Source organism: Neovison vison, chromosome 5 (assembly GCF_020171115.1).
Source record: "Neovison vison isolate M4711 chromosome 5, ASM_NN_V1, whole genome shotgun sequence".
NCBI classification, from domain to species: Eukaryota; Metazoa; Chordata; class Mammalia; order Carnivora; family Mustelidae; genus Neogale; species Neogale vison.
Genome location: NC_058095.1, coordinates 91,101,122 through 91,122,303, shown reverse-complemented (window position 1 = coordinate 91,122,303; position 21,182 = coordinate 91,101,122). Strand labels below are relative to the sequence as shown.

Genomic DNA, 21,182 nt, shown 5'->3' with positions numbered 1-21,182 from the left:
CCTGAATTGGAGCCTGTGACTGCCACCAAGCCTCTCAGGCTCTGGCTGCCATTCTAGAAGCAGAGTGGAGTGGTAATAAAAGTTAACGAGGCTGGGGCCACGACAGCATTCTGCCAGTTACACCGTGAGAGCCTAAGTGTGTTTAATGGCACTTTCTTATTAAGAAATGATTAAAAATGGGATCTTTCCCCCTTGCTAGATGCGGTGCACCCATTTTTATGGGCTGAAGTTTTTAATCAAAGCAACCTGGCTTTACTCTGGGGTAAGCCTGGGGCTTTCGCCAGGAGCAGGCTCCCAGAGTGGGGGGATGCAGAACCCAAGTCTGGACCAGAGCCATGGAGCCCTCCTGGCCAGGCATCGGTGAGCACCCTGTTGGCTCATTTCCCAGCAGGCCGTGGTGCCTGTGACTTTGCCTCATTAGCTGGCGTGCCTCGGCCATCTGTGGCAGGCACACATGGCAGGGTGTGCTTGGGAAATCAGCTCCTGAGCTGAGCCGCACCCCCCACCCCCCCAGCTGGTGCCTGCCTAGCCTGTTGTGCAGATGTGCTAATGGCCTGGCCTGACTTCAAGCAGGGGAAAGTACAGAGGATTCCTGGTGAAGAAGCATGAGTGTCTTTCCCCAGAGGGGCCCACGTGGAACATTCCTTTGGGAGGCCGTGGACATGGCAAAGCCATGAGTAATTCATTGACTTTCTAAATGTTTTTGGAGTGAGCTGCTGTGAGCAGGAACTAGGGTCTGTGGTGGGTAATCAGGATTCGAATCTGGAGGTCATGTTCTTTCCCTGAAAGACCCATCCAGTGGGAAGAGGTGGAAGGAGATGGACAGACTGACTGACAGATCTTATCTGGTGGACTAGGTGCTGAGATACAGGTGACCCGAGGGTTTGAGGGGAACAAGGAGCCCAGGCCAAGGGGTCTGAGAATGTCCTGAGGAAGGAACACTGAGCTGTTTCTCAAAAAGACAAGGCTGGAGAGGAGGAAACTGACATCCATGCAGAGCCCGTTATGCAGCTGGCAGCTGGTCTCATTACCCACATCTTGTCCTGTGACCCTCCACAGATGGGGAACCAAAGCTCAGGTGGTGCTCCCTGGCCTACCTGAGGCCACAAGGGAAAGTCTGGAGCCTTATGCCATGACATGCTATCCACCAGTTATACCAGGGATGAAAGGAAGGGCATTCTAGTCAGTTTAAACCACATTTTCTAGTTTCTGTAGTTGATGTTTTGACATCTAGAGCCTTGCTGACCAGAGGGACCAACCCCCCCCCGGGGTGAGCTGATTCCTAGGGGAGGCAAAAGACGGGCCTGAGAGTTTGCCTTCCATATGCAAACCAGTCAGTCAATCAAGAGCCCATATCCCACCCCCCTCTTATGGGCTCCCTCACTCGAGGCCTTTATCCACCATGCTTGAATTTATTTAAATTAAATTAATTAAATTTAAAACACAGGCAAAAGGAGTTGCTGGTGAAAGGGGAATAACAAAAGCAAGTCATACACATTCCATGAGCTATTTGTGGGGCTGGAGCCCAAGGGTGTTGGGGGCCTAGGAATGTGGGCAGACACTGGCCATGCTGAGAAGAGTCTTGAACCCAGAGGCGTGGAAGTGCTGTTGAGGTTGGGAGACAGACCGTGCTTTGTCATAATCCCTTCCTCAGCAGCTAGGAGAATGGTTGGGAGAGAGAGAGAGACAGAGAGGTGAGGACCCTGTTTAGTAATCCCAGTGTTAAAAGAAGGGAGATTTAACTGGGACCATGTTGGTGGGAATGATGTGGAGGGGACAGACCTGAGAACCATGGAGGAGAACACAAAGACGAAAGCTTGGTGACTAGTTTGGTGGAATAAAAGGGATGGCATGAGTTTTGGCAAAGAGATGAATCAGTGGTGGCTCTTTACCACGATTGGAACCGCTGAGTCGACCGCCGTGGACATCCATCTGGTGGGAGCCATAGACCACTGGGCCTCTGGAATCAGAGCTCAGGGAAGCAGATTAAACCAGAAGATTTGAGTTACATGGGAGGCTTGTCCTTTTACATAGCAATGTTGAACTCCTTTATCTTTTGTAATTGGTTATTATTAAGCATTTCTCACAAAAACTGAACAGAAAATCTAATGGAAGGAGCTTCACGTATCTTCACACAAGGATCCCCAGAACTGTTAATAACCAAGTGACAAAGAACAAATGTTCCTTATATAGTCTAGTTAGGGAACCGCTATGTTCTACATAGGGAGTTCAAAGGTGCTCTTTGTCCGCCATCCCTTAAAAGACTGCCACCACCACGTCGAAGGAGCTCGGAAAGCAGACATTTGGGAGGCAGAGAATTCGGATTTGCAATCTGAGGTTGATTGGGCAGGCATCCAATATTCTGGAATCACAAACACTCAAAGGTCAGGCAGGCCAAAAATGACTGATAAAGAAGAGAAATATCTGTGTGCTGGTTGGAGATGAAGGACCCGTGGTAGACACTCGCCGCTGGGTCCCTGTTCTGCACCAACTGCCAAAGTGCTGTAGGAGTCATCCAGCCCTGGCACAGGGATCAGGTGTGATATGGGATCCTGGGAACCTACCTCTAGGCCCCGGGACCTGGCGGGGAGCTTCCCAATAGACCTGACAAATTAAAAAACGTGTGTGTGCACAGGTGTTGTGGGGGTAAGCGGGTGCTCATGGAATATTTTCGTACTAGCAAAAGGATCCACAGCGAAGAGCCTCTGGTACTTGGTGCTTGAGAGATCCCAAAGCAGATGATGCGATCCTTATTCCCGAGGACCTTCCAGGCACTCGGAGGCGCCCAGCCCTTCGTGAAGGACCTTCAGACACCTCCAGGGTATAATAAACATGAGTGTGCAGGATCTGTTCTGTAGCTGGAAAGGCCAAAGAAATCAAAAGTGGGAGCATATCCCCACGGATGGCCCAGGGGGCGTGATGGAAAATGTTGGACTTTAAAGCAGAGGGTGGCATCTTTATTACCCTCACGTCCTTCTCGGAGGGGAACCGGGCCCTTTGCAACAAGGTCTCTGGCCTCAGATGAGTTCAGGCCCCTGAGAGCCTGAGCTGTGAAAGTGTTATTTATAAGCTCCTGCACCTGTAGGGGACAGTAGAGTACCACGCAGACCCACAGAGGACATCGTCCACACCTGGGCCTCGGCCAGTTGGAATGGATTTTGCTTGGTGCTTTCTGAGAGTTGTAGGGAGGCACACTAACGCTTTCGGTCTCCTGAAGAATCACGGAGTTCATTTGGTACCTGGAAAACAGAAAAGACAAAAGTAACCATAAACAAAATGAGAAGGTGGACACACTAGGGAACAACACTGGCTGGACAATGACAGACGAAGGCTGAGCATCCTTAGTCTGTAAAGCTCATGCAAATGCTCAGAAAAGTAACAAGACTGCAACAGGGCCATGGGCCAGGCATATGTGGGGATGCCTTTTCCCTGCTGGGGAAGCCCACTCTGGAGGTAGAGACAGAGAAACGCCAGGAAGCCTCACTTGCTGCTTGCCTAGCAGATTCATATTGGTGTGTGTCCAGTTCTGACCAATGAGACATCATGATGTGAACTCAGGCTTTGGGGAAAGTACAGGAGAAAGAGGGGCAAGCGGGACTCCCTTCCTCTTTCCATCTTGCTGGTGAAGCGGGCTAAGTCAAGGGTTCATCCTCTGGCTGTTTTGAGGGCCCCAGCAGGCCATGACCGTGAGGGTATCCCAAAGAAAATCACAGAACGTTTGACCACAGCCTTTAAGTCGCTGATGCTCTGAGCCAAGTTTCCAACAAATGTGAGGTTTTTCAATAACCTTATGTTGCTGAAGCTGTTTTTAGGTTAAGTATTCTGTTGCTTGGGATGGAGTCATCCTAACTAATAAAAGATGAAATAGGTAATTTTTGGAGGAAGAAACGACAGTCAGCTCATAAAGATATGCATAGTGTTTTGCCTCACTAACAGTTAAAGGAAATGCAAACCAGAATGATGCTGTTATTATTTGATTATCAGATTTGCAAACATAACGATGTATGTGTGCCAGGATGGCTCCCTTATCCACACGTGATGAGAGAGCTCATTGGCATGATGTGTTTGTGAAGGGGTTTTATGATATATATGACGATGTAAAAGTTCTTCCTCTTCGAGTCCCTATTCTACTGCTGAAAATCATCAGAGATTCGAACAAAGAGGCGTTGACTTTTTATTTGACATCTTCATGTACAATGTTTTATGGGCTATTTTAGTTTTCTATTGGTACTATTGCAAATGATCACAAACGTAGTGGCTTTAAACAATACAAATGTATTATCTTATAGTTCTGAGGTCAGAAGTCTAAAGTCAGGATGTTGGCAGAGGCACCTTCCTTCTGGGATCTCCATGGGAGGATCTGTTTCCTTGCCTTTCCAGCTTCTAGAGGCTGCCTGTGTTCCTTGGCTCCTGCCACTTCCTCCCGTCACTTCGACCCCCACTTCTATGGTCACAGCTCCTTTATCTCCAGGTTTCCTGCCTCCCTCTTAGATGAACTCTTGGGTTAGGGATGGCTTGGTGGCTCCCTGGGTTAAGTGTCTGCCTTTGGCACAGGTCATGATCCCCACGGCCTGGGGTCCAGTCCTGCATCAAGCTTTTTGCTCAGTGGGGAAGCCTGCTTTTCCCTCTGCCTGCGACTCCCCCCTGATTGTGCTCTCTCTCTCTACCTGACAAATGAAATCTTAAATAAATAGATAAATAAATAATAAATAAAATGAACCCTGGGCTACGATGGGCTCACCTCGATGACATCCTCATCACTAGACCATTAACTTAGTCACACCTACAAAGTCTCTTTGCTGTATAAGGTCACAGTACAGACTCTGGGGATTAGGGCGTGGGCACCATTGGGAAGGCATTGTTCTGTCTGCCACACAGGCATTTCCAACTTAAAATATAAGAAACGTCAGTTCTGTGTTCTTTTTTGCCCCAAACACTGCCTCTTTTTTTTTTTTTTGCCTCATATCTCTGTGCCATGATCTACACAGTGGTCCAGCTCAGCAAACTGAGTGTCAAACTGAGTGTCAATCCTGGCTCTTCCCTCTCTTATCCCCCATGTACGGTTGTCATCTGTGAGTGTCACTTGTGTAGCCAGCACTGTTCTAGGCACAGAGACTCAGAGATGAGGGGACACATGGGGTCTCTGCTCAGAGGTGAACACACAAGGAGATATCACTGAGCTATCAATGCTTTAAAAAATAAAACCGAGGCAGTGTGATGTGTAGATTGGCTGGGGAATAGGTGGTCAGAGGAGGTCTCTCTGAAGGTGAAGGATTTAGTCTGGGATTTGATAAGGAGTCAATCACACAAAAGTCTCAAGGTGGTACAGCCCAGGTTGGGGAAAGAGCTTGAGCCAAGTCTCGTGGTAGGGACAGGCTTGTGTTGCTCAGGGATCTGAAAGAGCAGAGAGATCACGGGCAAAGGAGAGATGAGGCCAGAGGAGAAGGTAGGACCTAGTAGACCAGAGCAAGGACTGTGGACGTTGTTGCCAGGGAGCAAGCCTCTTGTTTCTATCCTACTCTGCCCTCGTAACCTGACCCACAGCCACCTCTCACTTGACTACCATCATTGCCTTCCTCTTGGCCTCCCTCCTTGACCTTTGCCTCTACCGATCATTTTCTACATGATAGCCAAAGTGATACAGGTCTTTGGCAATTTCATGGCTGTCCCAACATTCTCCCACTGTCTATCTATCTGTCCTGCAGCGGCTTGATAACTGAAGACCCTATTTCCCAGACTCCATGCATCTTGGCTTCCAGAAGCACCTTAGGCTCAGCTTAAATCAGATGTACTGGTGGGCCATGTGAGTTAGCTCAAAGAGAGGCAGGGAGATAGACACACCCCATAGATGTGGGTCTCCCAGGTGTGGCTTTTACAGGTGCGTCTTGTACATGTGGGTCTAGTAGGCGTGGCTGACACAGGTGCAGAGAGCCTCTGCAGCTACAGTGGAAGCTGTGGCTTGTGGACGTGGGATTGCTGCCTCCATGGTGTGTTCTGGAACCAGCAGGTGCTGCCTCACTTGCCAGATTCCACAGCTTCCTGACTGCAGCAGACGTAATGGCTTCCCTGGCGGCTGAGCTCTGTGGTGATGTTCCAGAAACCCCTCCTCGAGGCCCAGTCCACAGGCTGTCCTTCCAGCCCTTCCAGTAATCTGCAGGCAACTAACTCCCCAGGTTAGATTTCTTTCTATGTAAAAGAGTGAGAGTACTTTCTGTGATCTTCTGTGGATCTTGGAATACAAAAGGACCACCCTGATCATATCACTTCCCTGCTTCTCGACCAGAGAATAAACCCCAACATCCAATGCCTATGAGACCCCTCATCTTAATTTCAGCACATTCTCCTTTCCTCTATATCTGTCAGGTCCCGGCTTAACGTTACTTCCTCAGAGAGGCCTCTTGCGTCTAGGGCTGCTATAACCAAGTGGCACAGATGGGGGCGGGGTGGGCAGCTTGAATAGCAGTAATGTATTGTCTCGAGTGCCAGAGGCCAGAAGTCTGCAGTCAAGGCACCAGCAGGACTGGTTCCATCTGAAGGCTGTGAGGGAGAATCTGTTAGGGTTCTCTCCCCTTGGTTGGTAACCTGTCTTCATGTTCATGCGGCACTCTCCCTGTGTGTGTCTCTGTGTCCAAATTTTCCCTTTTAATAAGCACACCAGTCATATAGGATGGGGCCCCCACCCAAACACCCTCATCTTAATTATATCCGCAATGATCTTCTTTCTAAATTCTAATTTCACTCTGGGGTCCTGGGGCTTAGGGCTTCAACATATGTATTTGGGTGGGGAAGCACAACTGAGATCCTGGCAGTCAGGTTTCCAATTATAAGCTGTCGTCAAACTCCACTTTTTCATCCAAGTGGTCAGCGCAGTGTACAGCAATGTAGGCATTTGGCTGGCTGATGTCTTGCAACCAGACCATAAACTCCATTGGCTGGGAAGATTGTGTCTGCTTTGTGGGTTGCTGCATTCCAGCACTTTGCACAGTGACTGGCCCATAACAAGTGAGCAAAAATGATTCATCAAATTAGGAAATTAATGAATTGATAAATAATGATTATCTCTAATAGCTAATGAAAGACCTAAAAGTCTAACGAGAGGCAAATGGCCAAATCAACCAAGACACAGCTGTTTATTACATAGCTATTATAGCTATTTATTACATGGTATTTAAAATCATGTAATTCTGTTTCTGAAGAATTCCCACCCCCCCTTTCTGGTAACCATCAGTTTGTTCTCTGTATTTAAGAGTCTGTTTTTTGGTCTCTCTCTCTTTTTTTTTTTAACTCGTTTGTTTTGTTTCTAAAGTTCTACATATGAGTGAAATGACATAGTATATGTTTTTCTCTAACCGGCTTATTTTGTTTAGCAGAATACTTTCAAGCCCCACCCATCTTGCAAATGACGATATTTCATTCCTTTTAATGGCTGAGTAACATTCTATTGTTAGTATGTACCACATTGTCTTTATCCATTCATCTGTGAATCGACACTCAGGCTGCTTCCATATCTTGATTATTGTAAGTAAAGCTACGGTAAACGTTGGGTTGCATGGATCTTTTCAAAGTCATATTCTTTGGGCAAATATGCAGTAGTAGAATTACTGGATCATATGGCATTTCTATATTTAATTTTTTGAGGAACCTCCATACTGTTTTCCACAGTGGCTGTACCAGTTTGCATTCCCACCAACAGAGCACGAGGGTTTCATTTTCTCTGTATCTTCACCAACACCTGTTGTTGCTGAAGAATTTTGAACAATGTAGGGAAATGCTTATTATTTGTCATTGAGTGACATAATAGAATGTAACTATTTGTGCAATATTATTTGAATAAAGAAGAAGAAAATGAGGTAGAGTCCAGCATTGACCTTTGCAGTAATTGGAACCCTTGATACAAACTAGAATCAAGTTTGTAAGTTTCCATATAGAATTTATTCAACAATTCTGATTATTTGCTCAGTGCCTTCCTGTCAGAGCAAAAAAATGATTCAGATCCTATTAACTATCCTATATCTTTGGGGCTTAAATTATGGCGCTATGAGGAAATAAATAGGGACTTGATGGTACTTATCTGGGCTAAGATAATCTTACTTTTAGTCTATCATTCTGTCATTAATAAAATAATGTCTGATTATATGTAAAAATGATGGGTTTGAACTCCTTAGGTTGCATATTTGTTCCTTAAAATTAAAACTTTTTTTCTGATTTCAGAACTAATATGAGCTTATTATCAAAGAATTAAATGTCAAAGTAAAATAGAAATTGAAGTATTCTAAAATTCTGCCTCAAAACAATAATCATTGTATCATAATCCTGGTAATATTCTTCCAGAATGTACTCTAAATATACATATATGCTACATTAATAGCACACAAGCACTGTGCAGAAAGGAACCCACACTTTGTGATGGTCTGCAAATTGCCTTTTCATTTTGAAACATTTCTTGGCCACTGTTTTAGATCAGTTTCCATGCATCTCTCTGGTTCCTTTTATCTGGAGAGTCTCAGACTTGGACTTGGTCACTTAGGGTCTGAGAAAATGAACAGGAAGCAACTGGTTGTCTTTCCAAGAGCTGAATGGCCAGGGTCCAGTGCCCAGATTGGTTCATACTCTTTTGCTTATTCCTTTTCCCGGCATGGAGGCCATGTTCACCAACCACATGTGCTGGTGTGATCGGAGGAATCGTGTGTGGAGTCCTTTTTGGGTGGAAGCTATTCCGTAAAGTAGAAGAACAGAGCCAGGGCTATCCTGTGCCTGCTGCAGTTAAAATCCTACCACTCTGCAGAATTTTCTGGAGCTTCCCAAGATTGGAGGAGTTATTTTACCATTGTTCAGAACTGTGACCCAGTCTGTCAAACTGTGTAGTTGGCTAAGAATACAGTCAATATCTTTTAAGTGGTGTGGTGATGCTACGGGATGTGGGTTGTGTGTGTGTGTGTGTGTGTGTGTGTGCATATGATCTCAGCATCATGAGATCGAGCCCTGTGTTGGTCTCTCATTTGGCATGGGGGTGGGAGTCTTGCTTGAGATTCTCTCTCCCTCTCTCTCTGTCCCTCACTCCTTTTTCTTTCTTTCTAAAATAAATAAATCTTTTTAAAAATAAAGGTTATTATAGTCTGTAAATAGAATTTTTTCTCACAAATCTGGAGTAACATGAAGCTCCAAGACTGATTTTCTGCTCTCTTTTCCCGTCTCCTCTCTGAGTAAGGGCTTGTGCTGGGAAGACCCAGTGTCACCTTCCCAGGGAATGATGAATCCTATGACACTCAAGGTAAACAAGGATGTTATCTTCCAGCTGTGGGAAGACAAATCTCTGTGGAGAGGAAAACTGCAATCTGAAGGTGTTGTGGGTTTTTTTTTTATGATTTCATTGCCTTGCATTAAAATATTATATAAGACAATCTATCAATTATCACATATTAGGACACTTTTTCACCAATTTTTTTTTCATTTTCTTTTTTTTTTAAATTATTATTTATTTATTTATTTTCAGAAAAAACAGTATTCATTATTTTTTCACCACACCCAGTGCTCCATGCAAGCCGTGCATTTAACAGAGCAATTCTGTTCACCTTTTTTCAGGGTATAGTACAAAGTTTAACAGCCAGCAATTAGGACAAAGAGGCTCTGGGGAGCCTTATTTCTGTCCACGATGCATACATCACCCATGTTTACTGGCTTCATCCCCGAAACTAAAATAGGCACCAGAGATGTCCTTTTAGGTCAGAATAAGGAGATACATTTCCTGGAGCAGCGATCGCAGATTATTTCATGCGATGGAGACTTACGTGAAGCAAGTGACGAGGGTACACAAAAAAGGACCTTGAGCCTGACCCTTGATTTTGAACCCTCACTGACACATTATAATGGTATTATCCTTGTCTAGCCTCTGGGCAGCAGACCGCTGGAACCTGTCTGCTGGCCCATGTCCTGGGATCACTCCACAGTCCAGCTTACAGCGAGCTCTGGGGAAGGGAGGGGAGCACTGTCCCGGTCAACCTGCACCTGGAGCAAGGTTCTGAACACAACAGGAGAGTGCTTGGCAAACGTTGCTCTGTCACTTAGACTTAACTCACTTGGAATTTCTTTCTGTTTCTAGTGTGCTTTCTGAAAGGAGTTCAAGAAACAGAAGCAGTTTGAGGTTGGGGTTAAACCTGGCTCCGTCTTCACTGCAGGTATTACTCTGTATGTATTTTTTTTAAAAGATTTACTTACTTATTTTGAGAGTGGGAGGGACGGAGACAGAGGGAGAGAGAGAATCTCAAGAGGGAGACACCTTGCTAAGCACGGAGCCCCACGCAGGGCTCGATCTCATGACCCTAAGATCACGACCTTGGGATCATGACCCGAACCGAAGTCAAGAGCTGGGTGCTTAACCTACTGAGTCACCCAGGTGCCCCTCAAACAGCTCTTCTTCTACAGGAATAATTTGGAAAGTGGGGGGAGAGTCTCCTGGCTTTGGTATTAGGCAGAAACGATGACTCTGATTGTTACCGTCTGTTCAGGGAGTGGGGTGGAGTCGAAGATGAAGGAATGGCAGTCAGTGTGCAAATGTTGGGACTGTGGCAGTGGATGAGAACACATTGCATAGTTCAATGGAAAGTGTAGGAGCCAGAGTTGAATACCAGCTCCTGGTGCCTCCTTTTCTGTTTTTTTTTTTTTCTTTTTTAAAGATTTTATTTATTTACTAGAGAGAGTCAGAGAGAGTGACAGAGAGCATGAGCAGGAGGAGAGGAAGAAGCAGGCTCCCTACTGAGCAGGGAGCTCGATGCGGGGCCTCAATCCCAGGGCCCCAAGATCATGACCTGAGCCGAAGGCAGACGTTTAACCAACTGAGCCAGCCAGGCACCCCTTTTCTTTTCTTTTTCCTTTTTAAAGATTTTATTTTCATGGTGCCATCTTGATCACTGACAACCACAAGCCTTCTTATGTGGCAGAGCTGTGGTTTGAACACAGACTTGGCTATGCCATCCTAAACTTGTTTATGCTGAGACAGGGCCAATAAAAGCTGAGAAATCGGCTTAGTCTTCCTGAAGATGCAGGCTACACATGCAAGTATATCATAGTTGTTACTTTCGAAGAGGCAATAACTCATTAAAGAAATTTTTTTATCATTTTATCTATCATTTTCATTTCTTTTATCTCATTTATATATTATATGTTTCTATATAAATACATATTTATATATAATAAAAATTATATATTTATCCATCATTATTATCATGGTAATATAATATAATAATATAATGATATCCATTATTATCACTGATCAATATTAATGGAAAATTTTAATCTATAACTTAACCATGTTCAATGCAAAGTGCTTTCTGTGCTTTATCTCATCGAATACACACATGTACACAAACAGGATCTAGTAAGGCAGATGCAAGCATCATCCCCATTTTACAGGTGACAAAATTAAGGCTTTAAATACTGTATAGCCCAAACAGTCTTGAAAAAGAATAAAGTAGGAGGACTCCCATTCCCTGATTTTAGAACTTAACTACAAAGCTGCAGTAATTGAAACAATGTGGTTCTGGCCCAAAGAGAGATATGTCGACCAACAGGATAGAATAGAGAGCCTAGAAATAAACTCTTGTGTTTTTGGTCACATGAACTGTTGACAAGGAAGCCAAGAGACACGCAATGAGAGGAAAGACCATCTTATCGACACATGCTGCTGGGAAAAATGGACATAAGCTTGCAAATAATAACCCGTACCTAACGCCATATACAAAAATTAGCTCCAGTTGGAGCAAGGATCTCCACATAAGAGCTACAATGATAAAACTCTTAGAAGAAAACAGGACAACAGCTTCATGAGGTTGGAGTTGGCAATGACTTCTTGGATGCAACACCAGAGGCACAGGTAATTAAAGAATTGTACAAACTGGACTTCATGAAAACTAAAAAATTGTGTGCATTGAAAGACATGGTCAATGGAGGAATGAGGCAACCCATAAAATGGGAGATGATATTTGCAAATCATAGCTGATAAGGGATTAATATCCAGAATAAATAAATATATATATGTATATTTATGATTAAAACACAACGACAGGAAAACTCAAACAGCCCAGTGGACAAAGCACTTGAGTAGATGTATCTCCAAGGAAGATACACAAATGGCTGTTCGTCACATGAAAAGATGGCACTAATTAGTAGGGAAACACAGATCAAAACCACAATGAGATGATGCTTCACACCTGTTATAGGACGGCAATTATCAAAAAACAAACAAACAGAAAATAACAAGGGCAGAAGAGGATGTGGGGAGATTGGAGCCCTGTGCCCCATTGGTGGGCACGTGTTCCAGTCATTGTGCAAAACTAGTCAGTAGTTCCTTCAAAAACTAAATATATGATTATCATAAGGTTCAGCAATTTCACTTCTAGATATATATCTAAAAGATCGGGTGAAATCTCCAAAGATCCTTGTTCACTCGTGCTCAGAGCAGGATTACTCATAATAGTTAAAAGGCAGAAGCAACCAAATGTCGAGGAACGGGTATACAGAATGTGGCGTACGCATATAAGGGAATATTAATCAGTCCCCAAAGAGAAGGGAATTTCAACATATGCTACAGCATGGATAAACCTTGAAGACATTATGCTGAGTAAAGTAAACGGTGAACCAGTCACCAAAGGGCAAATATGGTGTGGTTCCCCATATGGGAAATGCTGAGAGTAGTCAAATTCACAGAGACAGAAAGTAGGACAGTTGTTGCCAGGGGCTGGGAGGAAGGGAGAAGAGGGAGCTAGTGTTAATGGTGTGATGGTTAATTTTATGGCCACGGGGTGCCCAGATATCTGGTTAAGCATTATTTCTGGATGTGCCTTCGAGGCTGTGGAGAGCCCGGACTAATATAAATGGATACAGGGTTTCTGTTTTGCAAGGCAAGAAAGGTTCTGGAGATGGATGGTGGGGAAGTCTGGATCGTGTAAATGCCACTGAACTGTGCCTTGAAAAACAATTAAAATGCTAAATTTTATGTTATATGTATTTTCCCATCATTTAAAAAAATGGGGGAACAAAAGAATAGCGCAATTTGCTCTCAGCCACACAACTAGCAAATGATGGAGTTTGGATTTAAAGTCGGATCTTTGGAACACTGAAAAAATAAAATTAAGATGTTAAAAACAAAATGAAGCCATGGCTTAAACAGCTATGTTAAAAAAAAAAAAAATTCGGGTCTTTGTGATTCCAAAGTTCTGATTCAACACCAGGCAGTGGGTCTGTCTGTGGGACTGAGGCTGATCATATGTTGCTTTATAGAATATTTTGCAGTTGAGGTGGCTGGCTTTGTGGCGTGCTACTCTGAGAACCCTGGGAAACAACCACTCACAAGGCAGAGAGAGCGGGTGGGGGGGGGGCCTTGGGGAAGAACCCCAGACGGGAAGCCATAGAGATAGTAAACAGGTGGGGCATGGACCCTGGTCACCATTCCCTCTATGTTCCCCTCACGTATCTGGAGCTGCCCAAGCACAAGGCTTTATCTGCTATGGCCCGTGGGAGGTGGGGAGGATGGAGGCCATTCCTGACCCCAGGCTCCTCCTCTCTGCAGCTCAGCTGCGGTGCCTTCTGCCCCTGCTGCAGAGCATATAAGAAAGAAATTAGGATCTGGTGGGGGAAATGACCCAAATGAGACAGAAATCCCTCACGGCACCTGGAAAATTCTACTGTCTAAGTGGGAATATGAAGGATGGTGACAGAACAGATACCAAGTTCACAAATGTGGGAAAATGTCTTTCTTTCTCTGTCACCCTCAGTTTTCAGGGACAGACACTGGGACAAGGAGCCAGTAGCTTTTTCGCAACAGCTGCTGATGTTTTATGAATCTACTGTGTGTCAGGTAGCCTGTTGTTTGCCCTCTTCCTTCACCTTCAGGAATAGTGGTTGGAAATTACTACTTGGTTCCTCTCTCCCTTGGACCCATGACATACCACAGAACTCCCTCAGTAAATTACTTTTTTTTTGCTTAAGTCAGTTTAAATAGATTTCTGTTACTTTCAAGGGTCTGTGACTAAAGTGGTTCATACTCATTTTATAGATGATGAACCTGAAGCTGGAGGAATTTAAGGATACTCCCAAAGCCAGCAAACGGCAGTAACAGCCCGTGACCCCGGGTCTGTTTGGCACTAAGGTCAGCCTTTTCCATGTGCTGCCTCCCCGAGGGGTTGTCGTCACAGGATGTGGTCCAGTAGACAATAGCGTCACTGCTCTACCCGGAAGGGAGAGGAATGGGCTGAGCAGGGGCCTGAGGTTGGCGACTGGCCATGCCTGCCAGGAGAGAGTGGGTTGGGGGTGGAGGTCCATGAGGAGCATCCAGGGAAAGGCCCACCTTGAGGAAGAAACTTCTAAGACAGAGGCTCTTGGCACTCAGAACAATCTCTTCAGCCTTGACCCTTCACCATCTAGGGGAGGCTTCCCTTCTAAGTTATTAATACCACAAGTACTGGCACAGGTCTTTCTTGGATGTAGAGTTTTGAAAGTAGGATTAGTGATAAATATTTTATATTCAAAATCATTAGCTTGAAGGCAGCTTTTGGCTGGAAAGCTCTAGGTGGATTTTGATTTCCCACTTTCCTGTTCCCTGTCCTGCCCGCCCCCCATACACACCTAGGTGACAGAGTCCACGTGTGCTGAGGACAGAATGTCCCGTCTGAAGGACAGACAACCTATCCGAGGTGCTTTTCCCAAGCATACAGTTTCTACTCTGCAACACGTAAGTCTCAGTCTGGGTTGTTGGTTCCCTGAGGGGGCGGGACCACCAACGCTGCCAGCAGGGGCTCAGGGCTCTCCAAGTGAGGGAAACACTGGGCAGCTCTGGCCTTGGAGAGATTTTACACACCTGAAGGACAATCTGTGTAGTTGGAGGATACCTGTACTCTGTGGGGGGAAGCCTGCTTTGCCCGTTTTCTTCAAAGACAACCAGACATGTCTCTAGATGTGGAGACAGCTTTTCTTACTGGTTGGGGAGGGGGGTTCCAAAGGGTTTGCTGAGGTTGGCCTGAGCAGAGTGAACTCACCCCTTCGCCTACCTTCTTACCTGGACTCTTCACCTGGAGGCAGATGCTGTCAGCAGCACGAACCTTTCTGTTGTGGTAAAGCAGGTGACATCCCTCTCCGTTTCCTGTCTCCTGCCTTTGTGCGTTGGTGACTGACCTGGTACCATCTGACCGTTCCACCCTGTCCTAGGCTGGAACAGATTCCCATCCCTACTCTGGTTGGCACTCCGAGATAGACCCATCCTGGCCTTTCTGAAAACATGGGGGCATAAAGATATTGTTGTATAATTAAAAGACTGAAAAAAAAATCAGTACCCAAGACTCCATATTTAAAATATCCGATGAACAAAAAAAGCTAACACCGTGACTCATCAGTTGGACTGTCGGATCTGTGGACCATGGCTGAATCTCCCCTAATTCACTCGTCCTCAACCCTGCTGATGTTTCACACCGGCTCGTGCGAAGGGTAGACATCTGAGATATCCAGGGGTCCAAGCAAGCCATTCATTTACCCTCTCTTCATCCCTCAGGAGGACAAGCCACTTTAATTGGAAGAATCACAAATTGCTGTGTTGAATCGAACCCGTATAGTAAGTAGTCTTAGTAGAGAAACCCTTGTAGATTTTAGCTTAAATGAGCCTTTCAGTGATTTTGAATTATGATTCTTGTCACAGTATAGAGAAACACAGCTCCTGAATTTTTTTTTAAGATTTTATTTCTTTACTTGATAGACAGAGCCTCAGTGAGAGAGGGAACACAAGCAGAGGGAGTGGGAGAGGGAGAAGCAGGCTCCCTGCTGAGCAGGGAGCCCGATGTGGGGCTCCATCCCAGGACCCTGGGATCATGACCTGGGCTGGAGACAGATGCTTAACTGACTGAGCCACCCTGGTGCCCCTCTGAAAGTTTTTAAAAAGCATCTGTTTATTTATTCAATAGAGCAAACGTTTGCTGAGCACCTAGTTGGTGTCAGGCGCTATGCGGGGTCCCGTGGCTGGCCCTGTAGCCGGTCAGGGACCATCCGCCCTTGCAGAGGGCCACTGCTTAGGGCAGAGAGCCAAGTAGGTGAACCCTTGCCGGAGGGAATATGCTCTCCTGGCAAACATGGGTTGTATGGGCGGTGTAGATAGAAGGAATCAGGACTCCTGGGAAGGTGTGTGGAAGCCAGGTGTCTGTGTTCAGACCTGGCAGGTGACTGGGAGTTAGCGAGCAGCAGGAGGACAGTGTTACAAGCAGAGGGACGTTAGTGGCAAATGCCCAGAGGTGAGGGAGAACATGGCGCCCACTTCAGGGACTGAACTTCATTGTTGGTGCTGGGGGGCATGGACGGTTGGGAAAGGGATAAAATGGTGAGAACTTCTTCTGGAGAGACAAGCATGAGCTAGGTGACCAAAGGCAGAGAGAACATGGTCAGAAATTTGGACTTTTGTCCTGAGGCCAATGGGGAGCCACTGAAAAGCTCTTAGCAGGGAAGTTACGTGATCCAACTGACATTTTAGGAAGATTGCTTTGGCTTCAGGATGGGAAGTGGGTTGGAGGTGGTGGGGAGAGTGTGGGTGGGAACCTGCTTAGGAAGCCATTGGAGGGATGTAGTTGGAGGTCTGGGAGCCTGAACCAGAGAGGAGAGGGAGCCGAGCGGGCAGAGGGAATATATTTGCAGCATTAGACCAACTATGGGAGGGAGAAGGAGTGGTGGACGGTGATCCCACGACTTCTGTGTGAGCAGATGGATGGAAGTTGGTGTGATTCTCCAGGAGGTGGGACACGAAGAGAATCAGGCTGGGGTGGGGGGCTGGGTTGCCATGGGGAGACGTAGTTACACTGGTTTTGGACAGCTGAAGCTCCAAATGATAATGTCCAGAAGGCAGGCAGACCTTTTGAAGCCACAGGAAAGGATGGTGAGGTCCATCACCACAAACCTAGTATCTAAAGACATAGGGACAAAGGTGCTGGCCCAGGAGAATGGGTGCATGGAGAAGTGGGGAGACAGAGGCCTGGGACAGGACTTCTCAACGACAGCACTGCTGACACCTTGGGCTGCATAATTCCATGGTGGAGAGTGTCCTATGCATTACGGGGTGTTTAGCAGCATCTCTGGTCTCTACCAGTAGAGCTCCCTACTTGTGATAGACACGATTTCTTCTGGTCATTGCCAGATCCCTCCTGAGGCCTGAAACTGTCCTCTCTTGAGAATCATTGGCCTACGACAAAATAACGAGAAACATGAATTTTTAGAAAATGGGAAGAACCTGAAAAGGAGAAAAGGAGGAACCTGGGAAGGAGACTGGGAAGCAACGGCCAGAGAAGAGGGAAGAAAATCAGGAGAGTTTGAGAAACTAGAAAGTATTTAGAGGGGGACGAGTGGGTCTGAGCTGTCAAATATGCTGAGAGGCTGGGGACGAAGATGAGGACCCCACCAGAAGTAGGGTCAGGAAGTGGCCCACCTGTGTGCCAGGGGCCCCAAGAGGAGGTGGCCTGAGTGGGGCAGTGGGCGGGAGGGGGACAGAAATCAAGATGGGGAGGCTTTCCTGTCAGGAGTGGTGGGAGGGCAGTGGCTGGAGAGGGTGACTATGGACGGCACTTTCAGGAGGCGGGGCTGTGGACCGGAGACATTCTTTCTTGAATCTAAGACTGTAATCTAACAATGATGGGCCTGGCTCGTGTCCTACCAATGATCCAGGTTCAATGTGATCAAAACTAAATTAACATGTTTCCCTGAAACTGGTATCCATCCTTCCATTCCTGAGTGGAGGGGTCTCTGTGGACTTTTCCCTCTCTGCCATCACTCTCATGTCATGTCTTTTGTGAGCTCATGAAATCCTGTAGACTCAGCCTCCTTTATGTGTTTTGTACTTATCTCCTTCTCCTCAACCCAGTGACCACTGCTTTGGATCTGACCTTGATCATTTTTCACCTAAGTAACTGCATGGACAATAGTCATCTTGCCTTTAGTTATTACTTCCTCTAGTTCAACCTCTGCATGGGTCCTAAAGAGAACTGTTACAAATGCCATTAATTAATTATGCCTTTATGTGATTAAATCCTATATCACTTGGCTCCCTGTGACCTTTTAGAGAACTCCAAATTCTTCAGTATGTATCTAGGATAACTCTGTGATCCATAAAGTAAACTGCATGAGGGTAGGGAGCATGGCTGTCTCATTGCATTCAGTGTCCAGGAAAGTACCTGGCACAGAGTTGCTGCTCGGTAAATATTTGTTGAATGATTGAGTGAATGAATATCTTTGCACACCACTCCAGCTTCATTTCTTTTTCTTTTTTTTTAAGATTTTATTTATTTGTTCGAGAGAGAGACAGAGAGACAGAGAGCACAAGCAGGGGAAAGGAGAAGCAGGCTCCCTGTTGAACGGGGAGACCAATGTGGGACCCAATTCCAGGACCCTGGGATCATGACCTGAGCTGAAAGCAGACACTTAAATGACTAAGCCACCCAGGCGTTCCCTCCAACTTCATTTCTTGATGTATCCTCCACTCCACTTTTAACTACACTAAAAACTACTATATAGTCACATATAGCTGAACACTTCATCTTGAGACAGCTGAGATCGGGATGTCTGGTGCATAGAGTAAGTGATATCTCTCCCCCACCCACCCCACATATCTATGGCCACTGATTTAAATGAGGGCAGAGAAACTCCCTGTGGAAAACACTCCAAATATATCTGAAACTGAGCTACACGCAATTCAGGAGTCATGATCAGGTCATGGAGATGTGCTGGTAGAAGGGAGTCACAGTACAAAGAATGGCTCTGAGGCATTTGAGAAAATTCATCAGTGGATCCATACAAGACAGAAGGGGAGGTAGTGTTTTTAGGAACAGCCTGGAGTCTGGCATGTAGAGCCAGCCCTTAGGATAAGATGTGAGCTCTGGGAAGGGAAAGACCACGAGTGCTAATCTGTAGAACAATTCCCTGAACTTCAGCACTTTCCAGTCAAGCAAACCTGATAGGGAGCCATTCTCATTCTCCATTCTCAGGGTCTGCCAAGATGTTGGGTCACATCAAGTCTGGGATCCATCAACAGAGATCTACAGTGTGGAGCAGTGGAGGCTGCACAGAAGAGCTGGGCTCAAGGAGGATACAGGTAGTGAGCAGCACTCTAGATTGCATATGAGGAAGCAACGGACACTGCTTTGGGATTACCAGAAATGAATGGGAGCATGGAAAGGGCCTAATGGTGGAGGTGGGAGCTGAGAACCATGGTTATTTGGATCTTAGTTCTCTTGCTTGCCTACCTATAGCCACTTTTTCTCTTCTTCTTTGCTAAAGAACCCTGGTTTTGTTCAGTTCAGCATTGGTGGAAGTATACATGTAGAAGTTGGGTTCAATTGTGTGGGATCAGTCATGATTGCTTGAAGCATCACAGAACCCTGTTTTTCTTTGGTTCATGGTTCATGAACTGGTAGTGAGTGGGCACATGACTTAGTTCTGGAAAATGAAACAGAGAGAGGGACTGCCAGGAGGTGTGATGCTTAATTTTATGTGCCAACTTGCCTAGGCCATGGGGTGCCAACATAGTTAGCCAAACATTATTCTGGGTGTTTCTGAAATGGTGCTTTTGAATGAGATTAACATTTAAATGAGTAGACTAAGGAAGGCAGATTGCTCTTTCTAATGTGGGTGAGTCTCATCCCATCAACTGAGGGCCAGAATAGAAACAAAAGCCTGCCTGAAAACCTTCAAGTTGAAACATTGGCTTTTATTGCCTGCAGATTTGAACCAAGACACTGGCTCTTCCTGGATTTAAGAGCCCACAGGCCTTTGAACCAAAACTTACACCATTGACTCTCCTTGTTCTCCGGCCTTCGGTCTTGAACGGGAATGACACCATTGGCTCTCTTGGGTCACCAGCTTCTGACTCCTCCTGCAGATACTGGCACTTCTCAGCCTCTGTGACTGAGCCAATTCCATATAATCTTTCTCTCTAAATACATGTATCTATCTATCTATTTACATACATATCATATATATTTTGGGAGGAAAATTATAATATAATATAATTTATTGTATATATAATACATATCATATAATAATATATGTAATATAATATTATTCTGTGAGAGATTTTCCTCTCTGGTGAAATGAAAGAGGTGAGGAGAAATGCCCTTTGTTGTCTTTGATTCTCTTGTGGGAGGATGGGAGGTCCAGAGCTTGTAATGGCCATCTTTTGATTATAAGAATATAAGATGAGGGGCGAGGTGCTAAGGATGGCAGGAAAGAGAGACAGAAAAGCCTGAGGCCGTGGTGACATTGTTGTGCCACCAAACCCATCATGGAACCACCTGATCCAGGTATTTTGCTGGATATATTAAGGCTTCCTCTTGACGTTCAATTCTTGCTGCCCAAAGTGTGGTCCACAGCTCATAGTGATTATATTATCAATTACGTTCTGCATTTCTTTTTTATTTTATTTTTTAAGATTTTATTTATTTATTTGACAGACAGAGATCACAAGTAGGCAGAGAGGCAGGCAGAGGGAGAAAGAGAAGCAGGCTTCTTGCTGAGCAGAGAGCCTGATGTGGGGCTCGATTCCAGGACCCTGGGATCATGACCTGAGCCAAACGCAGAGGCTTTAACCCACTGAGCCACCCAGGCACCCCACGTTCTGCATTTCTAATAAACTTGGCCCCACCCCAGATCCTCTCACTCAGTATCTTCATTTTAACAAGATCCCTAGTGATTTGTGTGTGCACTGAAGTCTGGAAAACCCTGGCTTGAGTGATTTTAGCTGGGTGTTATTTTTCTCACATCTGAGCACTAATATAATTGATATGACCTCATCTGGATCGACGGACTGCATTCTGTGACTGGATTATATGGTGTTCTGGCTAGGTGGTGCCCTTTCTCTCTTGCTTGTTCCTTTGGACAGTCTGGTCTCTCCCTTCCTTCCACTTATTCATGTACGAACATACCTCCTTCAACACTCTGCAAGACCTCACCTCCACCAGGAAGTCCACCTGACTCCCACCAGGTTGAATCGAAAGCGCTTCTGATTGAGGGTATGGTGTCATCCTTTCTTTGCATTGGTCCTTCTTTGACTCTCCTAGAACCCCAGTACTTTGAGACAATCTTTATTTACTCTTTGTACCCTCCACACCTATCTACTGTCGGGCACATACTAACAGCTGAGTAAGTGTTTCTGGAAGACGGAATGAAGT

The 21,182-nt window shown here is 45.6% G+C and overlaps 1 protein-coding gene and 1 long non-coding RNA gene across 10 annotated transcripts in view; both read left to right on the top strand.

Annotated features, from left to right (window-relative positions):
* LOC122906965 (ubiquitin carboxyl-terminal hydrolase 12-like) overlaps positions 1-21,182 on the top strand; it is a 61,191-nt gene that overhangs the window by 26,440 nt on the left and 13,569 nt on the right. For 4 of the 9 annotated variants that reach the window (XR_006384646.1, XR_006384647.1, XM_044249487.1 and 1 more), the window contains 2 exons: positions 10,100-10,175; positions 19,002-19,108. Coding sequence is in view for 7 of the 9 variants with exons in the window: in XM_044249487.1 (XP_044105422.1) it covers positions 10,100-10,175; positions 19,002-19,108 (183 nt within the window). In the remaining 2 variants the exon portion in view is untranslated. Of the gene's footprint in view, positions 1-10,099; positions 10,186-11,628; positions 11,715-19,001; positions 19,185-21,182 lie in introns of those variants that run through there. The other 5 variants (XM_044249489.1, XM_044249488.1, XM_044249490.1 and 2 more) reach the window with 5 other exon arrangements.
* Positions 11,740-17,450, top strand: LOC122906969. Its single transcript, XR_006384650.1, has 4 exons — positions 11,740-11,869; positions 14,624-14,725; positions 15,539-15,598; positions 17,162-17,450. It is a non-coding gene; the product is annotated as an uncharacterized LOC122906969 (long non-coding RNA).